This window comes from Octopus sinensis, linkage group LG2 (genome assembly GCF_006345805.1).
Source record: "Octopus sinensis linkage group LG2, ASM634580v1, whole genome shotgun sequence".
In the NCBI taxonomy this organism is placed as follows: domain Eukaryota; kingdom Metazoa; phylum Mollusca; class Cephalopoda; order Octopoda; family Octopodidae; genus Octopus; species Octopus sinensis.
Genome location: NC_042998.1, coordinates 85,294,566 through 85,318,349, shown reverse-complemented (window position 1 = coordinate 85,318,349; position 23,784 = coordinate 85,294,566). Strand labels below are relative to the sequence as shown.

Below are 23,784 nucleotides of genomic sequence, written 5' to 3'. Positions count from 1 at the left end.
CACAGGTGCTACATTACATTCTCTAAAAAAAAAGCCATTTAATAAAAGTAACCCCACTAAATATTCGGGGTTAATTTTCTGGACTCTGAGCTGAAATGTAAAATTATCTCTCTGAGATTTTAAAATCAGAATGTACAGGTATGAAACTAAATACTATAAAGGTACCAATTCTCTCACTCTTGCTCTTAGAATAATCCAATTAACAATAAATATTAAATATTGTCTTTTCTCTTCTGTCTTGTGTAATAACCCTTTTAAAAACCATTCTTAATATTAATGTAATATGTTGTCTTAACCAGGTAATGGTTGTGGTGACATGATGATGGGGTGGGAAAGCTGAGTACAATGTTCATCTTCATTTTTTATTTTATCATAGCATTAAGTAAATAAGACAAGTTTGAATAGGATGTCAGTTTTGCTGAAGTAACATTCCCAGATAATTATAGCCCATTCCTATTAGCTAAGGTAAAACGGATGAATGAATATTTTCTTCTTCATAGCTAAGAGTTGGGGGTGGGGGCTCGATACAGCCACCACTCCTCAGCACATTCTTAATCTCATGGTGTAGCCATACTCTCCATCAGTCTTTGACGTCACCACTCTATTCTTTCTCACCTTCAATCCTGTTTTCCTTCCACCCAGCCCTTGAGGATATGGGCAGAAAGGTTTCCGGTCATTCAATATAACCTGAATACATAGTAAAAAGCTTGTGGTGGATTTGAGCCCCAAAACTCTTGAAGCATGCAAGTAGTTGTTATAGTTGTTGTTGGAGGTGGTGATGGAGTGTTGGTAGTAACATTTATAACTAAAAAAAAAAAACTAGAGACATACTTCAGGTGCATTCTTAACTGGTGTATATCTTCTGCAATCCTCTCTAACAAACATCAGCTTACATTGATGTGTGTCTACATATATGTATGTATCCTTATGCATACTCTGAACTATTTGGTTATCAGTGGCTGTTAAGCACATAAAATACATTAATAAAACAAACAGATGACTAGTATTTGGAATCATCTAGTTAGTTCTTAGATGTATTATAGAGGAGGGAAAATTGAGGTGGTGGTTGTGGAAGAGGAGTTAGGTTATAAATTTGACACCTCACTTGCAACCTCTTAACAGATTTTTTATTAATTAATACCAGAATATTATGTTGCACAGCCTAACTGCAGTTAAATGAAACCTAGTGAGAATTAATAGGTGATATTGCCTATTGTGTGTATCTATGTTACAAATAAATCTATTAACCCAGTATTTGGTGATATGACTGCACTATAACAATAGTTATTTCTTACAGTTGCCCAATGCCACTAAATTATAAAGGGGAAAGGGTGCAGTTGACTAAATTCCACCCACAAATTGACTGGTTTTGCATTCATTTTTCTGTTAACCCTAATAGGATCTGAATTTAGGCTGTAGAGGGATGAAACTAAATACCAAAAGTCATTTAATCTGGCACACTCTATTTTCTGTTAATCTACAAACTTGACAGTGCTTATTATAATGATGGTGGTGGTGGTGGCAGCAATTCAGTCTAATTTTGGCACAAGGCTAGCAATTTTGAGGGGAGGGGTGTTAGATGATATCATAAAATTCATACTTGGGTTCACAACTTTGTAAGGCTTCTATCAGTTAATATTAGTTTCAAATGTTGGCATAAAGCTAGGGTGGGGTAAGTTGATTACATTGACCTCAGTGCTCAACTGGTACTTATTTTATTGACCCTGAAAGGCAAAGTCTACCTCACAATTTTATAAACAAATTTAAAAAAAATATAACTAGGTCTAGTTATATATAGGCATAGGAGTGACTGTGTGGTAAGTAGCTTGCTTACGAACCACATGGTTCCAGGTTCAGTCCCACTGCGTGGCACCTTGGGCAAGTGTCTTCTACTATAGCCTCAGGTCGACCAAAGCCTTATTAGTGGACTTGGTAGACAGAAACTGGCAGAAGCCCGTCGTATGTATGTATGTATGTATAGACACACACACACACATATGTGTGTGTGTGTGTATGTTTGTGTCTGTGTTTGTACCCCAACATCGTTTGGCAACCGATGCTGGTGTGTTTATGTCCCCGTAACTTAGCGGTTTGGCAAAAGAGACTGATAGAATAAGTACTAGGCTTACAAAGAATAAGTCCTGGGGCTGATTTGCTTGACTGAAGGTGGTACTCCAGCATGGCCACAGTCAAATGACTGGAACAAGTAAAAGAGTAAAAGAGGCCCAATTCAATTTGTATAATAGTTTCTTTTGATTCTGTGGCACACAACTTGACAGACACATTCATCATCATCATCACCATTTAATGCCCGTTTTCCATGCTGGCATGAGTTGGACAGATTGATAGGCACCAAGAAGCCAGAGGACTACACCAAGCTCCAATGTCTACTTTGGCAAGTGAGCCAACATTCTAAACTATAAAAGATTTCACTACAAAAAGAATAACAATAAAATAAAATCCCACCACACAGTAAAAATTTGTAAGACTGAACATATTTCCCTCTCCCAAAATACTTGCTGTGTAAGGTGTACCTGCTGGTACAGTGAAATTCTGTGTGAAACTGCTCAAATCAATAATTAATAATAAAAATGTCACAACATTCTATTTTTTTTTCTTTGTAAATTTGAACCTTGTTGCTATGTAAGAAAGTTATTTATAATTTAGCTTGAAGAGTACAGGAGATGGCCAAGATAGTCAAGTGCTGGATTAAACATTTTGTGGGTGTTTCTTTTTTTTTTTGTCTTTATTTCACTTATTGTCTTGATAAAATAATAAGTATGAAATAAATATTATAGTCACCTAGGTCAAGTACTCGCCCACTATTTATCCGTAGCCTTGTATCTAGTTATTAAAGCACTTAGCCTGATGGTTAGGGTGTTGAATATGGTTACAACTGTTAGATCATGAGTTCAATATTTGGACCAATGGGCCCATTATGTCCTTGAGCAAGGCACTTTGTTTCAGCTAACTCTGGTGTGCTCATCTAAAAATGAATACCAGTGACAACTGGGATTAACTCTGATTTGGAATAACATTTTGTTTGGGGATGGTAGTGGAGGTGAGTCTTGTTTTTTCAGTCTAAATGCCTTGAAAATTCAGATGACCTCTAAAGTTATGTGATGGTAGGCTTTGAGGCTGAATTTGCCACCAGTTAAATGAAGTAAATATTCTGCCTAGTTCTATAGGACAAACAAAGCACATTTTTGAAATCCATTTCTTCTAATTACTTTCTTTGAGAAAGTGTTGTGAATTCTTAGAATCATTCCAGCAATAGATAAAATTGCTTTTCAGTATTTGTTCCTGCTCTGTTCCTGAGTTCAAATTCTGCCACAGTTAACTTTCATCCTTCTGGGATTGGTAAAATAAAATACTCTGATCAATATAATCAATTATACCACTCCTTCCAAATTTCTAATGTGTTTATATTAAAAAATTATATTCTTGAAAAGGGCATCAACACCACCACACAACTTTATTCTCCTGTCATTATAAATCAAATGTTTTTGTGCCTTAGATGAATAGCAATATTATTACATTCTGTTGTGTTTGGAGAGAGTCACTTTCTTTATTTAACACACTCACCGATAAAATTTCTACTTATTTTAAGAAAATAAAAATAAGAAATAAGTGGAAATTTTACCGGTGAGTGTGTTGAATTATAAGGCACAAAAAGAAAATTACTCTCCCCAGACACAACAGAATATGCTTCAACACACGAACTCACATAAAGAATCTTGCAAACCAAATCCAAAAATGAAATATTATTACATGTTATATTCAAGGTGGTAAGCTGGCAGAATCATTAGCATGCTGGACAAGATGCTTAGCATTTCATTCATCTTTACATTCTGGGTTCAAATTCTGCCAAGGTCAACTTTGCTGTCATCCTTTTGGGGTCAATGAAATAAGTATCAATTGAGGTCAATGTAACCAACTTACTCTCCCCACAGGACTTGCTGGCCTTGTAACAAAAATTTGAAACCAGTATTATCTCACGTTATAGTTTCTGTTCCCTGTTGTTAGTAATTTTTCACTTTATTTCGTTTCACTTACAGATAAATTTAGAAAATGGTGTGAATGAATGTCACATACTCTCATTTTCCTACTGATGAAACTGTCACTTACTCTTTTACTTGTTTCAGTCATTTGACTGTGGCCATGCTGGAGCACTGCCTTTTAGTCGAGCAAATCGACCCCGGGACTTGTTCTTTGTAAGCCTAGTACTTATTCTATCGGTCTCTTTTGCTGAACCGCTAAGTTACGGGAACATAAACACACCAGCATCGGTTGTCAAGCGATGTTGGGGAGACAAATACATACACACACACACACACATATATACAGTGGGCTTCTTTCAGTTTCCGTCTACCAAATCCACTCACAAGGTTTCGGTCGGCCCGAGGCTATAGTAGAAGGCACTTGCCCAAGGTGCCACGCAGTGGGACTGAACCCAGAACCATGTGGTTGATAAGCAAGCTACTTACCACACAGCCACTCCTACGCCTTGTGTAAGAAATATAAAAAAAATAATGAAAATGAAACAAAAAAGCAAAGAGTTATGCATTTTTGTCATTGTAAAATAATAACAATTTTCAGGTGATCCAAGTTTGTAAGCTTGTATCATTTCCTAATTGAGGATAGTTTACCCTTCATATATCCCTGTTGTGCTTGAGTGGTAAACATTTCAGTCTCATTTTCCTTTACCTCCATTCTTTATATCAATCTATCTCCTAGCCAGTATTGAGTAAGAAGACTTTTATCTCTTCTTTGCTTTTCTTTCTTTTTGGTCTTGTGACATTTTTTGTTTTCTTTAAATATTAATTTTCCTTTCAATATTTCTTTTAATCTTTATCTTATCAACATCAAGACAGCTATGACTACTACCACCACCACCATCACTGTCACCTACGTCACCACCACCATCAGCAGCATCACCAATACTGTTATTTCACCCATCACTACCACTACACCACTCCAGTTCAGAAACTGTTGAAACAAAAATCCTCCTATAGATTTTATTATTATAGTAGCTTCAACATTTCTTTTGCACAGGCGGAAAATGGTGCTTGCTAATCTCTTTCTCTAACTCTTTCATTCTCTCTTTCTCTCTCTCTTTCTTTCTCTCTCTCTCTCTCTCTCTCTCTCTCTCTCTCTCTCTCTCTCTCTCTCTCTCTCTCTTTCATTTATTGTTGACTGTTGCTGCAACAATTGGGACATAACTGTTTTAAGTCTGTTGCTTGAGAATTATTACACAGCCTACTTTCAAATAAGGTCACTTTGACTTAGTATTCTTCCAAGACAGACTGGTAGATAGATAGATAGATAGATAGATAGATAGATAGATAGATAGATAAATAGACAGACAGACAGAAATAGATAGGGAAGGGGAGACAGAGGTGGGTCGGGGGGGGGGGAGAAGTTTGTTTCTTCAATACATTAACTTCCACCATTTCAGTCAGTCACACTCACACATTCAGGTTGATTTACTGTATAATCAGTACTTTATACAACTTACACACACTTTATTATGTACATATCTCCCTTTCTTTCACTGTCTATCATCACTCATCAACTCAGTCTGTTGCACTTGCCAACTTCTCTCTTTCTCTCTCTCTCTCTCTCCCCCCCTCACTCTCTTTCATTTGTTCTTTCATTCTTTTCTCTCACTTTCCTCCTTGCTCTCTCTCTCTCTCTCGTTTCAGTCTTTCACTACCACTCTACACTTGTTCTTTCTCACTTTCTTTTTTTCTAATCTTTTATTACTCTCTCACTTGGTTTCTCTCTCTCTCTCTCTCTCTCTCTCTCTTCACTCACTCCTCCCTCACCATTCACCCTCTCTCTCTTTCTTTTCTCTCTACTCTTACATATGCACTTCCACTCTCCACTTGTGCACTCCCACCCTCTCTGTCTCTCTACTTATGTACACACCTTTTCTCTTTATCTGTGTGCTTTGTATCTCTCTCTCTCTCTCAATAGCAAACAAGTCTCTCTGAAATACACATGCATGTTGCCAGCATACACCACACACACACACACACACACACACACACACACACACACCACACACCACACACACACACACACACACACAACACACACACACACACACCACACACACACACACCACACACCACACACACACACACAACACCCACACACACACACACACACACACACACACACACACACACACACACACACACACACACACACACACACACACCACACACACACACCACACACACACACACACACACACACACACCACACCACACACACACACACACACACACACACACACACACCACCACACACACACACCACACACACACACACACACACACACCACACACACACACAACACACACACACACACACACACACACCACACACCACACACGACCGTCTTTAAATTAAAGAGAATCACATTGGATAATGCAGTGTTTAATATGTAAAATGGGGATGGTCCTGCTAGGATGCATTTAATCATAGGTCAGCTTGATCAAGACTAACTTGGTGCTAGTCAAAAACATTTAAAGCAAAAACAGCAAAAATAACCATTGTCCTTTATCTATGTATGTTCGCATTTATACATACTTTTCCTATACCTTATTCCTTCTTTGTATATTTACTCTCCACATGCTCGTATTTTATTCTATTACTCGTTTCAGTTATTAGACTGTGGCCATGCTGGAGCACTGCTTGGAAGAGTTTTGTCGAATCAATGAATCCTGGTGCTTATTTTGGTGCTTGGTACTCATTCTATCAGTCTGTGTTTGCCAAACTGTTAAGTCATGGGAAAATAAGTAAACTGACACTTGTTATCAAGTGATTGGGGAACAAACACAAAAATGTTTGGGCTTCTGCACGTGCATGCGCACACATGATGGGCTTCTATCCAGTTTCCACCTACCAGATTCACTCGTAAGGTATTGGTCAGCCTAAGACTAAATTCAGAGACACACACCCAGGATCTGAATATAAAACCATGTGGTTGCAAAGTGAATTTCTTAATCATACACACACACACACACACACATGCAAACACACACACTGGTGCAGGCATGGTGGTGTGGTAAGAAGTTAGCTTCCCAACCACGTGGTTTTGGGTTCAGTGGAACCTTGGGCAGATGTTTTCTACTATAGCCCCAGGCCAACCAAAAGCTTGTGAATGGATTTGGTAGACTGAAACATTGTGTGTGTGTATGTCTGTCTTCATGTTTGTCTCCCACCACTGCTTGACAACCAGTGTTGGTTAATTTACATCCCTGTAACTTAGCAATTCAGCAAAGAGAGATTGACAGAATAAGTGCTGAGCTTAGTAAAATGAATTACTGGGTTAGGTTTGTGTGAATAAACCCTTCAAGGCGGTGCAGTGCCCCAGCATTGCTGCAGTCTAATAACTGAAACGAGTAACAATCATTATCGTCATCAAATGCCACACACACACATGCATGCACATGTGTGTGTGTGTGTGCATGCGTGCAAAGGAGAAATAGAATGCCCCTGTGAGAGTGTAATTTTCAGTGAGTATAAAAGTAGTCGTCTCTCCAACTTCATCTGATTATTCTCTGTTTACGGGTAACACTCAATAGAGACTGGAGCAGTATATCTGAAGATCTAAGCACATATCAGCAACCACAAACCATTAAGTAATATAGAGCTGAGTCAACTTATTAAATACTTACAATTCTAACTAAATATGCTGCGTGCCATTTTCTTCTGTTTGTTCACTCAGTTGTGTATGTGTGTGTAGCATCTACATACACTTGTGTTGTTGGATACGCATGCATATTCATAGGTCATGTATATATGTATTTATGTTCCATTTTTGGTTTAATTTTTTTGTGTTTTATTTTGGTTTGGCACTTGTTCATCTGGCAATTTTGTAAAGAAAAAGTAATAAAGAATGAAAAATGGCTGTCTTGATCTTTTCATCATCTTTTATGGTATCAATTGTCCTTTAAACCTTAAGGTCTTGTACATTTTTTTTTATTGTCCTACATCATCTATGAACATCTATAGCATATCAATCAATTATGGCACTAAATTCTTTCGCCAAAGACCCCAAGTTCAGTTACACTTTGATCTCAACAGATTTGTATACATTCTGTCATTCAAGTGATAAATGGACATAATTTAGTGAACTGGCATAATCATTAGTGTTGGATAATATGACGCTCAACATTCTGAGTTCAAATTCCATCAATGACCACTTAATTTTTCATTCTCAGGGCCAATGAAAAAGTACTATGAGGTGGTGGTGGTGGTGGTACAGATGCCTTAAAGAATCATGGGCACTGCCTTCCTCCTAGAAAGGAAGTAAAATATCAGTTGCAAGATTTTGTAAAGAAATAAATATTTTTTTCTCTATGAGATATCTAATTTGATGTTTTCAAGATAATTCCAGCTTCGTTTTTAAACAGTTAAAAAATACTAATCTTCATTTTTTATATTCATTTAATTCAAACCATGGTATGTTTTGTAGTTGATATATTGTTTTCACACTACTACATGTCTGTGGTAGCTTTTACATACAACTCAACTTTGTTCATAAAAAAGCCAAGTCTCTTAGTAATGGGTGCTGCTCTAAATTGGATAGGATATAAACTGACAACTCATAACTTAACTGTCATAGCTATTTACATACAGCTAGGTAGATTTTGGTCATAAAACAGTTGGGTCTCTTAGTGGTGGTTGCTGCTCTAAATCGGGCAGTATATGAACTGACATCTGCTTAACTAAAACTATCCATTTCTTCTCTTTGTAAAGAACAGAGGTTTATTTTGAAGTGATCTGTTACAAGATGTGTTACTTTGATTATATTTTAATGAACCACATCTCCAAACTATTCCAAGTTGACTGAAAGTGTTACCTCATGAAATTTAAATGTTTTCTGAATATTTTATTCCATTTCACTTGCCATTTAGGACCTGGTTATATTCAGCAAGCCTGTTTCGATTAGTCTACTAATAATAAATATTGATTTATATTATAGACTGCTGCGGTGCGCACAAGGAAATTTGGTGCTAAATTCATTTATGTCACCTTAATTAAGTTTGTCAGAAGTTATTGTTCCGTTAGACAGAGATGATGTTCTTAGTTGTAAATTATTTCACATTTCTAAAATTGATAGATTGTAGGATGCGAAATAGAATTTGGGAGTTAAATTTTTCAACTTAATTTCTTATGACAATGCTTTTGAGGGTGAATATGAAGTGGACAAAAATATATTTTAAAAAATGAAATGCTTTTGTATATGAGCGTATGCAAATAACACAAAGTATACATTTGTTTTCCTTTCATACAGCGTGGGCTCCACATGCATGTAAATGCATATATATATATATATATATATATATGTATAATGAATGTATTTCTTGTCTGAGTGTATGTATATGTGTGTGTATAGTGAACATAGTTATTGCATAGCTCCCTGTACCCCCTCCCCTACCATTTTACACTACTTTTAATAATCAGGAAGCTGTGAAATCAATTAAGTTGTTGTAAATAAATCTCCTTGATAAAGGACCCAAAGTGCATTTTCAACAGGGATTCGGTGTGCCTATTCTAAAACTAGGAGACACAGATAATTTGACCTCAGGGCTGCATATTAATGTATAGTATTGAGCTCAGATCATCTGTCAGGTGGTCATATTTGCCTGGCTGACTTGCTTTAGATGTTTTACATCATGGGGATAGTGTTGCTTCAATGGTCTGGTAATTTAAGAACCATATATATCTATTCATGTTTGACCATATATGATCTCAGGCAGGTTGGTATTTTTAGGGCTTAATAATTTTCAAAGTTATCAAGTCAGGCATTTAAAAAGAATTGTTTATCAGAAAATATTGAATTTCTCTAAGTAAATAAGTAACTTTATTTAATTTTTAGAAAACTTTGTTCCTTGCACTAATATTGATGGAAATATATCTTTGGTGAGAAATTTTGCTAAGTTAATCCCTGCCAAAATAATAAATTTCGTATTAACCAAATTTTACTTTTAATACTACTAATACTTGTAAGGTGGTGAGTGGGAAGAACTGTTAGCATGCTAGGCAAAATATTTAGCAGCATTTTGTCTGTCTTTATGTTGTGAGTTCAAATTCCACTGAGGTCAACTTTGCTTTTCATCCTTTCAGGGTTGATAAAAAGTACCAGTCAAGTACTGGGGTTGATATAAATGATTTACTCACTCCTCGAAACTTGCTAGCTTTTTACCAAAATTTGAAACCAATATTACTAATACTAGATAAGGCAGAAAGCTGGCAGAATTGTTAGCACATTGGGCAAAATGCTTAGTGGTATTAAATTAAAATGTTTAAATTAAAATTCCAATAAAAGTCTCATGACATGAATGGTACTGTGGAGTTTTAAGTTGGTCACCACCAAAATAATTTGCTGGTTTATAAAATTACTGATATTTCATTAAGCCTCTCCAAAATCATTATATTAAAACTTGATAGAAAATACATAGGTAGGTTACTCATTAGAAACATAGTCATGAAAGAGTTGTGAAAGCATCTGGTTTAGTAGTTAGGGTGTTGGGCACATGGTCATTAGGTTATGAGTTCAATTCCTCACTGGAGACTACATTTATTTTATGTTACTCCAGTCTACTCAACTGGAAAGGAGTACCATTTGAATAATGGTGCTGCTGTTTGACCCTCTAAATGTCACATTCTTAAAGTACTGTTGAGTTAAAGGTGGGAAAGCCGAGAAGGTGTTCGCTCATGACTACATAGGTGCCTAAAACAATCAGTAAAAGCATGATACATGCTCCCAGGTCAGAGGTGTTCATGCTTGAAGATTGTAGGCAGGAGCATTCTGCAAAGTTAGTAAATTTATTTGGCAAAAGAACCGAAAGGTCTGGATGAAATCTTTATGAGGCAGCTTCCAGACCATTTGATGTATGGAGGCAGAATTTGCATTCCTAATGGTCATCATGCAGGCATTGCTATGGTGGATGGATGCTCCTAAAAAAAAAACCTTTCTAAATTTTCACTAAAAACATTACTATATACTCACTTCTGTCTTTCCCAATATTCTCTCTCTCTCTATCTCACTATATATATATAGGTAGATAGATAGATAGTATATACTAGTTTCTCTCTCTCCTCGTTCTCTACCTTTTTTATATGCACACTCTTCATTTCAATTATAAAACTGTAGACTTTGAAGATGAATTCCTGAAATATTAACCCAACTAATCTAAACTCTATTTTATGTATGTTGCATTAACTCTGAATTTAGTCCTTCCTTTCACTTGGGCTTTATAATAAAAATATTATCTAAAAATGCTGAAAGTTAAATGCTTGCAATTAATGAACATTGGCGTGTGTCAGGGGTGTTGGCTGATGTATGCAAAACAAATGAATAGTATCAATAGGGATGTAACTTAAGTGGACAATACGGTTTAGTGAGCTGATCTTGCAGTCTAAATGGGGGAGACTTTTGGGGTCAGTTGGTGAAATCTTATCTAGGTATTGTGTCAGATGGGAGGGAAGACTGAGATTTGAGGATAATTGTTGTATTGTACACATTTCCACATCATAGCAGAATGGTAAAAGAGAATGATGAAGATCTGAAAGAAGATGATGCTGACACCAGCAATGGTGATTGGGCTGTTGAAATCAATAAGGACATGACATTGATTATGACTGATAGATTTGATGACATAATAATAATAATAATAATAATATTAATAAGGTAGTGACAGCAACAATGATGATGTAAACAATACTGACTACTACAACAACAACAATAATGTTGATGAAAAGTATAAGTTGATGATAATGATAATGGTGCTGTATATGATAATGATGTTTGAGAAATAATTGAATTATGAAAACTTGAAAATTTGAGTGGCATGCATGCGTGCATGCACTTGCTCATTCATATATACATGTGAAAATGGTGTTCGGAAGATAAATGAATTATTTAAATGTGTAAAATGTTGAGCAACGCAGACACATTTACACGCATGTTTATGCACATGCACACAGTCACGCATTCTGTCATTCACACACACATACATATTGTGACACATACACAATAACACATTGTCATGCACACACATACACAATCACACATTGTCACACATACATACACATATTTTTGACAGCAAAACAACAACAACAGCAGCCAAAACTTTGATAATCATGGATATTTTGAAAGATAACTAAATTATTACGAAACATTGTAAAATATGAGCTACATGCAAATTATTAACGAACAACAACAAATTTAAAGAGCCTTTAAAAAAGAGATTCTTTTTTAAAAATACCATCACACACACACTTACACACACACTCACAAACAAAAAAAAAGATGAAATAGAATAAAAATCCTAACTATATTTTCTCTAAACATCTCCAGCTGAATTATTATTTGCTATTCTTCTAAAAGAAGATTGAAACTAATTTATTTCATTTACCCTTTTTTACCTCTTCTTCCTCTTCTCATATCTCTTTCTCTATCACTTTCCCCCTCTTACTTTCTGTCTTTAGCATCTTGTAGTTATTCCGCTAGATGCTGGAAAGGAGATTATCTAAAGAGAACTAGAGATTACTTGCAGCAGAAACAATATTGATGGTCAGTGAACAAAGGATAAGGAAATATAGTCTGTCTATTGATTATTGTTTTTACCTCTCCATCCCCTTCTTCCCTCCACTCCCTCTCTCTTCCTCCATCCTCTTACTCTTCCTTCTCCTCCTCCTGGACTTTGAAGTTATTGCAATAGTAGAGTAGAAGAAATAGGAAAAAGTGCTTTTGATGATTTTGATGTCGTCTTCTACTTTCTTATTTGAGTATTGATAAAACAGACAGACTTACAGATAAAGAATTATAGATAGAGACGCATACACACAGATGTGCACATACATATACACAGATGTGCACACACATATGCATGGATGTGCACATACAGATGTGCATACACAGAAACACGTGCACAAATATACATGAAGGTGCACATAGAGACACTCACACACTACATTCAGGCAATATCATGCACACATTAATTCTGATGCAACACACTTTTAAAAACATGCACATATTTGCATGTCCACACATTCACACACACATATATATGCACACATTTTTGCATACATGCACAAACACTTGCACATATTTGCAGACATGCACAATTGCACACACCTAAACAATTTCAGAAACTCTTGTGCATACATGTACCTACATGCACAATTAAATAAACACTTCTGCATACATGCACTAGTGCATTTGCACACATGCATGCACAATTGAACAAACACTTCTGCATGTGTATACATGTTAAGAATTGCAGAAACACCTCTGTAAATATGCACATATGTGCACCTCTGCAGTAACTTGCATCCATGTGCACACAATACAGCATACACACACAGCACATGCACTCACACAAACACACACACATACATATACTTACTTTGGTGGTAACCATAAAAGATTTTCAAGAATTTTTTGTCTCAGTTTTGGTTGTTAAACATTTTGAAATTATTACTTGGACTTCTGTGCAATCTTTATATTGGAACCCCTGTGGAAATTTTAGCATTACCTTATTAAAAAGTTAGTGTTTCACTTTGGATGATAGTCTTTGAAATCTCCAATTGTATTCAACTGAATACAACAACAAAAAATGAAAAATTACAAAAAAAAAAGAGAGAAAGAAAAGGAAAAGCGATAAACTTCGCAATTAAACTAATTGCTTTAGAATACCAGAAGTAGCAGAATTTCAAACTGTTGAAACTTTCGTCTTCAAATGATACCAATTTCTTTAATTACATTTATATAGTTACTGTTGTTGCATATTGTATGTAGTATACTTGTCCTGAGGTGCAATCTGAAAGAAAATTACTTATTTGTATCATTTCAGCAGACAGTCCGGTAATAAGAGATAGCTGTGATAGACGGGAAACTGTCTTGGAGAATCACAGACAGTTCAACGGTAAGTAATTCTTTTAGAATAACATCATATTGGGAGACTGGAAAACTTGACCTTCATTTTTTTTATTTATTTATTTTCAAGAAGAAAATCTCTTCTTGAAGAGAGAAGAACCAATGATAAATACCTGTCCGAAAGTTTTACTCTATAATCCGGATATGAGTGGTTTAAATGGTAGTGAAGGCTTAATCATCTTGCTGTGTGTTGTTATGCACATCTACTTTACCTTTCATATTTGCAGGGGTCAATAAAAATAAGTACCAATAAATACTTGGGAGATCAGTTAAAATGATTATACTTTCAACAAAAATTTATAGCCTTCTGACACTTACAAAACATTATTATACTCTTGTTAAGCAATGAGTATTGGCTCTGTTGTAGAAACAACACAGCATCAGTGACTTGGGAGGGCTTGTTGATCTGTTTGGTTAGTTCTTTAGCCAATTTTATTGATTCCTATTTTTTTTGGTGTCAACCATTTCGATTCAGCTTTACCGTTAATGCTCTTTATAAAAATATGAACATAACTAACATCCATAATGTATATGAGAAACTGATATTATCTTTGCAAGAAGTGAAATGGATTGGCAGAGAACTGGGCCTTGTAGTATATTGTTCTATCTCTTAAAATCTCAGCAGGATTGACATTGTACTTTGGTTCATGGGTATCAGATATATCCAGTCATGTGCTAGAGGTTAGTTCTGCCAACTATATACTCCTGCCCTAAGAGCACATCCAAATTGTATTTCATTACCATCATTAGTTTAATGTCCACTTTTCTTCCATGCTTGCATAGGTTGCATGGAATTTTGTTTGGGCAGTTTTTCTACAGATGGATACCCTTTTTGTCATCAACCTTCACCTGTTTACAGGTAAGGTATTATTTCCCCATGACCAGATGTTTTCATGGAAGACCGAAAATGAAGAACACCACTTGCATGACAGTGACTCTCAGTTACAGCTATCACACAATGTCAAGACAAGGTGACAGTAACACACTCTCACACAAAACAGGTTTCTTTCTTAAAATGAGAAGACACTGAACATTTTTCTTCATTGTGATTGCTAACCATTATTTTTATACACAGTCATGGGTTGCATTATTTTTAACTGTGGCAACATCCTCAGCTCTATATCCTTTATATTACTGACCACATACTTGTAAAGTAGGAGTCGAACTTATTTGTCAGTCAGGCAGACTATGGCAAGTAGAGTTATGTGACAGGCATAGCATTAAAGTTTCACCTCATGACTCATGAACTCATGGTCATTCACCCTGTACTTTAATCTCGCAGTTTTTTTTTATGTCTCATTTATTTTCAAGAAAAGATAAAAAAAAAAGGTAGTGCTTGTCAAAAATATATTAGTTTATATCAAAAGAAATGATCTTTGTGCCCAGTCTGTCTCTTTGTCTCTGGTGTTTTGCCTAGATTGCTATAATCTGTCTTAATTATGTTTCAGTAAAGGGCCTGTAAGAATTGATCTTTGCTAGAGAGATCTTTTATGGATATTTCTTCTTGGATACTGTTGTTGAGATCAAAAATTGTTGCTGTTGTTGTTGTTGTCATTAAAAGAGACGTTGTCTCTGATGTTTCACTGATTGAACATTTAGAATTTTGTATCTATTTTACCAGACATGAATTACTCTTTTATGCCTCTACATTATTTTCACAGATAGCGTTTATTATCTTGGCTGAATTATTAGAGCGTAGGAATAATCACTTATAGTTTTTAGTTATGGCCCTTTACATTCAGAGTTCAAATCTTGGCAGGATCAACTTTGCTTGTCATCCTTCCAGGGTCAATAAATTAAAGTACTTGTCGAATATGGAGGAGAATATAATCCGCTGTTCCCTCACTGGAAGTTCTGATTGTGTCTCATCATAATCATCACTTAATTTCACTTTTCCATGTTTGCATTGGTTTGATGAAATTTTGTTGAAGCTGGTTTTCTACAGCTGGGTGTTCTTCCTGATGTCAACCTTCACCTGTTTTCAAAAACACACACAGACATCATTATCATCATCATCATCATTTAATATCTGTTTTCCATACTGGCATGGGTTGGACATATATACATATATGTGGCAAGTAACTGAGACTTCTGACAATTTGCTGTGCTTAAGATGTCTCATCATGCTAAGTGAAACTGTGGTCATGACCAGTGCCTGTGACCTGTAAAAGGTACCTGTGTTGGTACCACATAAAAGACACCCAGCACACTCCAAAGGGGTCAGCATTAGGAAGGGCATCCAGTTGTAGAAACCAAGCCAGAACAGATGACTGGAGACTAGTGCAGTTCTCTGGCTTGCCAGCTACATTCAAACTGTCTAACCCATGCCAGCATAGGTGAGACGGTTTGATGTTAAATGATGATGATCTACTTATACACACACCCACAACAGGTTTCTTTCAGTTTTCATCTCTAAAATTCATTCATAAGACATTGAGTGGCCCAAGTCTATAATAGAAGACACTTGCCCAAAGTATCACAGTGAGATTAAACCTAGAAGCATGTGGCTGAGAAGCAAACTTCTTACCACACAGCCATGCAAACTTCTTAACCACATACCCATATCTGCACCATTTTGTTTTTATCATATTTCATGGAAATTTTGCTGTTTCTCATTTATCACAAACAGGTTGTTGTCAGTGCCGCTGGACTGGCTCCTGTGCAGGTGGCATGTAAAAAACACCATATGAACGGGGCCATTGCCAGTACCGCCTGACTGGCCCTCATGCTGGTGGTACGTAAAAACACCCGCTACACTCTTGGAGTGATCTGCATTAGGAAGGGCATCCAGCTGTAGAAACTCTGCCAGATCAGATTGGAAGGGTATCCAGCTGTAGAAACTATGTCAGATCAGATTGGAGCCTGGTGCATCCATCTGGTTCACCAGTCCTCACTCAAACCGTCCAACCCATGCCAGCATGGAAAGCAGACATTAAACGATGATGATGATTTAAATGGGTTTTTTTTTTTACTGCTGATATCTGGTTTACTTTAATAATTTGGACATTATTTAATCGTGTCCTGATTCATCATCCTGATTGTTTCTTTTGAAAAGTTGATTGACTCAGGGCTAGGATTAATCTTTTTTTGTCACCATATTTCTTTGAACTACACCATTTTTGCTTCAATTAATTTTTAAAATAATGAAGAATTTAGTAAAATGCTTGTTATGCTGGTGTTTGGAATAAATATACATAAAATATTGAAGGAATATTTTAATTTAGGTCACTTTAAAACAGTAAGTTTATGTTGCAGAACCAGAAGCAGCCTTGGGTAGGTTGGTATCAAAAAAGTGAATATGGAGATATGAAAAAAAAAAAACCTTAATTTAAAGAAAATAAAAGTCTAAAACTAATACGTATTCATGTTCTCAATGAAATTATGTTGGTCTGGAAGTCCATTTAAGTTTGCTCCCAGAATGTATGAGCTTATGCCTATATAAGACAAAGATTATTATAATTTTGTTAATGATATTGTGCTCTCACACAGTTTACAAAATAACTGGTGAGCAAGAACCAGTGAGTGATGGCAGTGATGGACACAGACAGCATCAGTTGACTTGGTATGAACTGTCAACCTTTCAGTCAGTTTTCCATCTGATCTTATCGATTCAGTTTGCTGTAACTGACTCTTTGGTTTTATATATTTTTATTTGTTAAAGGACATTAAATGAAATTCTTTTTTAGTAAAGTCTACATAAATAGAACTGCAACATTATTTTAATGTGATAAAAAACAAAACAAAAAGAAAACCGATTCCACATCCCCCCCCCCCATCAAAGTCATCACCTATTCCCACCATTGTCACAATTCTAATTGTGTATTGATTTCAATTCCTTTTTATGAGTGTAGAAAATTATTATCTTCACCTTTCATCTAACTTATTGTATTTAGTATGCACAATACCCTCCTGTTCTGTCTGTTTCTCCATGGCTAACTAGCTGATTGAATTGGTCTGATGGCTTTCTGGTTTTTTTCTTCCTTTATTTTAATTTTAATTTTATTTTATTTTTCTATTTTGTCTGATCGTTCATAGTTTTCTTGCTCTACTAAGGATGGGTTAATTTATTTCTCATCATTAAAAATTTTTCACTCTTACCTTATACCAAATTTTTTTTTCCGGTTTTTGTTTCGACTATCTGTTTGTTTTTTAATGTTTTTATTATAAGATGTATTGTGTATGTTTGTTTATTAATGACTGTTTGATTTGTATACCAAATAGTCATTAAATAATAGCTTTTGATATGTGGCTGTATAGCAAGTTAGAAATGACTACAATAATACTGTCGCTTGGTTATTTAATTTTATGTATCTATCTATCTGCCTATCTGTTTGTTTATTACTACTACAGCAAAATTGTCTATGAAATGACACAATCAACTTCAGTTGATGAAGCAAAAGTAACAAAACAATAAAGTATTTCTGTGAAAATAAATACTTGTAATGACGTTCTTAATTAGAGCTGTTGGGATGGAGAGGTATGGTGTGTAGGGTAGGGGAAAATGAGGTTCTTTATTACAGTAATTATTCTTATCATTTGATTAAATTGAAACTGAACCATAGAATCCAATCAGGACTTTAGTTCCTCACACTATCACTAACTCATCATTGCTATGCTATGACTGTTATGATGTGGAGGAAAAAGATGATAGCAATAAAAATAATAATAATGATTTGCAATTTAGACACAAGGCCATCATTTTTAAGGGGAGGTTATTAGTCAATGCATTCAACTTCAGTGCTTAGTTTTATCTTATCGATCTCAATGCATCACTGATACTTAATTTACCTTGAAAGGATCAAAGGCAACGTTGGCTCTGCCAAGATTTGAACTCTGTACATAAAGGGTTAGAACAGGTGTTGGAAGGTATTTTGTCTGCTACTCTAATGAATCTGCCAATCTATCATTCTAATAATAATTATTATTTCTGATACTGAACAGGGCTGAAAATTTGTAGAAGAGGGATTTATTTAAGTGCCTGTTCTTCAGCATATCACTACTATTTATTTCATCTCCTGGTGAGAAGAAAGCCAAGCTAAGTTACCTACTGTTTCCAAGAAGAATTTGAACTCAAAATATAGAGGAGTAAAACTAAATACTGTAAAACCTCTAGCCTAGTGCTCTTTCTGTCACTCTATCATCTTTTATATATATATATATATATTTATAACAATAATTAAGGGTTTAGCAACAAGTTGCTTCACCACATACTGTAAATTTAGAAATAGCAGCCAAAAGACTGTTATTTCTTTTCACTACAAAATATGACTCTTCAGATAACACCCAAAAGACATATATATATTTTTCTTTTTCTTTTATCCTTTCATTTGTTTCAGTCATTTGACTGTGGCAATGCTAGAGCACTGCCTTTAGTCAAACAAATCAACTGCAGAAATTATTCTTTGTAAGCCTAGTACTTATTCTATCAGTTTTTTTTGCCAAACCACTAAGTTATGGGGCTGTAAGCACATCAACATCGGTTGTCAAGTGATGATGGAGAAACACACACACACATATATACGACGGGCTTCTTTCAGTTTTTGTCTACCAAATCCACTCACAAGGGTTTGGTCAGCCTGAGGCTATAGTTGAAGACACTTACCCAAGGTGCCATGCAGTGGGACTGAACCTGGAACCATGTGGTTGGTAAGCAAGCTACTTGCCACACAGCCACTCCTGCACCGATATATCTATTTATATATATATATATATATATATATATATATATATATATATATAATACATGAGAGAAGTGAAATGGAATTCATGAGATTCTTTATTAATTACAATGATTGTTTTGACCCATCTTGTATCAATCCCTCACAGATGAGATGCTATACAATTGGTTATGGTGCATTCTTCGGTGCAGATGAGTCAGGTGACTTTTCAAAAGGTACCTCATTCAATAAGCTCAGTTTCATTTGGTTTGATTATATAGCATGTCATTATTTGCTTGCAGGTGGTTGCCTATGGATTTTGTGGTTTCGAATGACATGGATTGAATACAGTTTATTTTTTATATATCAGGTAACCATAGAAAGTGAATGTGCCTTAATCAGCAGACTAGCAGGTGTATATCCAAGCTTTAATTAACTACTTACTATATACATACACACACACACACACATATACACTATTCGAGCATGGTTGATGCCAGTGCTGCTTGACTGGCTCCATGCTGGAGACACATAAAAAGCACCATTCGAGTGTGGTTGATGCCAGTGCTGGCTGACTGGTCCCCCACCAGTGACACATAAAAAGCACCATTCAAGCATGGTTGATGCCAGTGGCACATAAAAAGCTCCCACTACACTCTCAGAGTGGTTGTGTTAGGAAGGGTATCCAGCTGTAGAAACTTTACCAGATCAGATTGGAGCCTGGTGCAGCCTTCTGGCTTGCCAACCCTCAGTCAAACAATCCAATCCATGCCAGCATGGAAAGTGGATGTTAAACGATGAAAACAATGATGATGATGATGATGATGATAACACATGTATCATCATCGTCATCATCATTCATTGTCCATGGATTGGATGTTTGACCAGGCTCCAGTCAGATTTGGCATGGTTTCTATGACTGGATGCCTATATATATACAGAAAGAGAGGCCAAGAATAGAAGCCATGGGATTATATTGATTCCTTCATGGTGGTTGTTTCAACACTACATGATTCAGATCAATCATGTATATAAATAATTATTTTATATTACGGCATATTACCCGTGATCTATGTTTATGTCATTAGATAGTGGTAAAAAGTGCAATATATATATATATACTCTTTTACTCGTTTCAGTCATTTGACTGTTGCCATGCTGGAGCACCACCTTTTGTCAAGCAAATTAACCCCAGGACTTATTCTTTGTAAGCCTAGTACTTATTCTATCAGTCTCTTTTGCTGAACTGCTATTTTACATGGACGTAAACACACCACCATCGGTTGTCAAGCAATGTTGGGGGGAAAGACACACAAACATATACACACACATACATATATACAATGGGCTTCTTTCAGTTTCCGTCTACCAAAATCCACTTTGGTAGTCCAAGGCTATAGTAAAAGACACTTGCCACACAGCCAATCCTGCACCTGTGTATATATTTGATATATATAAAGGATAAAGACTCCCTTTGATCATGAATAACCATGGTATCACACCTAGAAAATTCTCCTCCAAGGAACAAATCTGGGCAAGGTTGTTTATGGAAGACCAGCAGTCATGCATGCATACCAGCCTCCCCTCTCTATATCAGTGATGTTATACAAGGGAAAGGCAAAGGCTGATACAGTCTGGTACCAGTGATGTCACAACTCATTACTACAGCTGAGTAAGCTGGAGCAACATGAAATAAAATGTCTTGCTCCGGAACACAACGCACAGCCCAATCCAAGAATCGAACTTACTACATTCTGATTGTGAACCTGATGCACCTTCATATATATATATATGTCATGTCAATGAAGTTTTAAGATAAAGAAAAGTAGATGTGCAGTTGCAACTGTCTCATTTTTCCTTGAAGAGTAATAGAAAGCCAAATTGATTGGCTATATTCAGGAATGAAACCATAGCCAAATTGATTGGCTATATTCAGGAATGAAACCATAACTGCAGCTGGTCCTAAGGTTGCTAGTGCCCTGGGAAAACTGAATTTTGGTGCCTGTAAAGATATAATTTTAAAATTCTTAGACAAGGAGTAAAAACTGCCAATGTAGAAATAAAGAGGTATATTACAACTTATCAAATGTAAGAATGGAATCATTTTCACCATCATCATTTAATGTCTGTTTTCTATGCTGTCATGGGTTGGACAGTTTGACTGGAGCTGGCAAGGCCAGGTGTGACATAAGGTTCCATTATCTGTTTTAGCATGATTTCTACAGCTGGATGGCCTTCTTAATACCAATCACTTTACATGGTCTACTGGGTGATTTTATTATTTTTATTGGGTTTTTTTACCTTTGTGTGTAAAAGACCTCTTGATTTACCAATAGTTTCACCTGGCCCTGCCATTAGGTTTGGATTCTCAGGCTTCTTTTGATTCACTGTTTTCAGCACCACCATCACCACTAATAATAATTATAATAATGATTTCAAATTTTGCCACAAGGGCAGCCATTTTGGTGATGGTGGGGTTTCGATTACACTGACCCCCAGCGTTCAACTGATACTTAATTTATTGAACCCAACAGGATGAAAAACAAAATCAACCTCAGTAGAATTTGAACTCAGAATGTAGCAGCAGACGAAATACGGCTCAGCATTTCACCTGGCTTACGAATGATTCTGCCAGCTCACCACCTTACATAATAATTATAATAATATTAATAATAATAACAACAACATAAGCTTGAATGATTTAAATTATTTAAGCTTCTTGCCATGGAACACTACACAATTCTGTCTAAATGTTTTAAGATGAATTGTTGTTAACAAGATTATAATTTTTGGACTATTAACGTCAATCTTTATGGAAATATTGAATAATCTTTTATGTCTAAAGATGAGATTTAATAGTCTGAAAAATTATAATCTTACTGTGTAATAGATTTTGTGTTAGATTTTGCATTGTTGTTACTAAGCATCTATACATTTTTAATTCCACTTTGGAGTGATGCTTATAGTATTGTGAATTAAGGAACACCTTATTATTATCACTTCTTTTAGAAAGGCCTAAACTCAATATCACAAGCTAGGTCAGACATTCATCGATCATAGTACTGCTGCTACTTACATCTATTCCTCCTGTAGTGTAACTGCTTACAGATCAGAGCCATCAAGGGAGCCTCTACATCAGTGGCTTTCAATCATTTTTTTTCTCTATGGACCCCTTTGATTACTATTCTATTCTGGTAGACCCTATAGCTATTTGATGTTTAAAGACTAGTTTTATAGATACTTCTTACAAAATTCCTATTTTGTTATTCAAACATTAACTTGTTTAGGTTAAGAAAGAAACATAGTATGTTTCTTGCAATAAATTACATGTAAATCAAAACTTTTTTGTGAACCCTTGATATACTACTATGGATCCCTAACTTGCTATTTTGCTTGTGTGGACCCCACAAAATCTTATAGACCCTACTTGAGAACCACTATACATTGTTGCTCAGCCTGCTAGAATCAGAAACTAAAGCTCACTAAACTCTTGATGCCAGCTTGCCTGAGAACACTCTGGTTCTGTGATGCAAACTTTCTGCTCTCAAGTGATCTAAAATAAACCTTGTGTCAAAGTTTTATGTTAAGTTATGTTCCAAACACCATCTTAATAATAACAAAGTTATTTTACTTAATTCATTAATTTTAAACTTGATTAAAACTGACAGTGTATTTCATTAGAAATATTGTTACAAAAGGGCTAATTTGTACTCAACTATCTGGAAATGTTTGATGCATTGAATAATGTTGTCCCAGATATACATAATTTGTGGGACTACATTATCCAAGTACTTATTTTAAAGACTGGTACATCATCTTACTGCTCATTATTAATCAAACCACTGTTAAGTACATAAACTAAAGTACCATTTGTTTTTAAATGATTTCAATAAAAGACAGACAGACATACACATGCAATGGGCTTCTGCACAGTTTCCCCCTATTAATTTCATCCACAAGGTATTGATCAATCTAAGGCTATAGTAGAAGACACTCATCCAAGGTGTTACACAATGGGACCGAATCTGAAACCACATGGTTGGGAAGCACATTTTTTTTTCTCTTTTTTTCTTACCTTTTGAGGAGTTCAAACAATATGTTTATTAGGGTTGTATCCCTTGTAAATTGAGATTAGCTCCTGTTGCAGTAGTTGTTTAGCCTAAT

General features: G+C 35.7%; 1 protein-coding gene across 5 annotated transcripts in view; it reads left to right on the top strand.

Annotated features, from left to right (window-relative positions):
* The window catches only part of LOC115232352 (ecdysone-induced protein 75B, isoforms C/D-like), a 229,909-nt gene that overhangs the window by 142,606 nt on the left and 63,519 nt on the right, over window positions 1-23,784 (top strand). For 4 of the 5 annotated variants that reach the window (XM_036514926.1, XM_036514917.1, XM_036514924.1 and 1 more), the window contains 2 exons: window positions 9,899-9,954; window positions 13,880-13,952. In XM_036514926.1, coding sequence (XP_036370819.1) covers window positions 9,899-9,954; window positions 13,880-13,952 — 129 coding nt within the window. The remainder of the gene's footprint in view (window positions 1-9,898; window positions 9,955-13,879; window positions 13,953-23,784) is intronic. The other variant, XM_036514920.1, reaches the window with a different exon arrangement.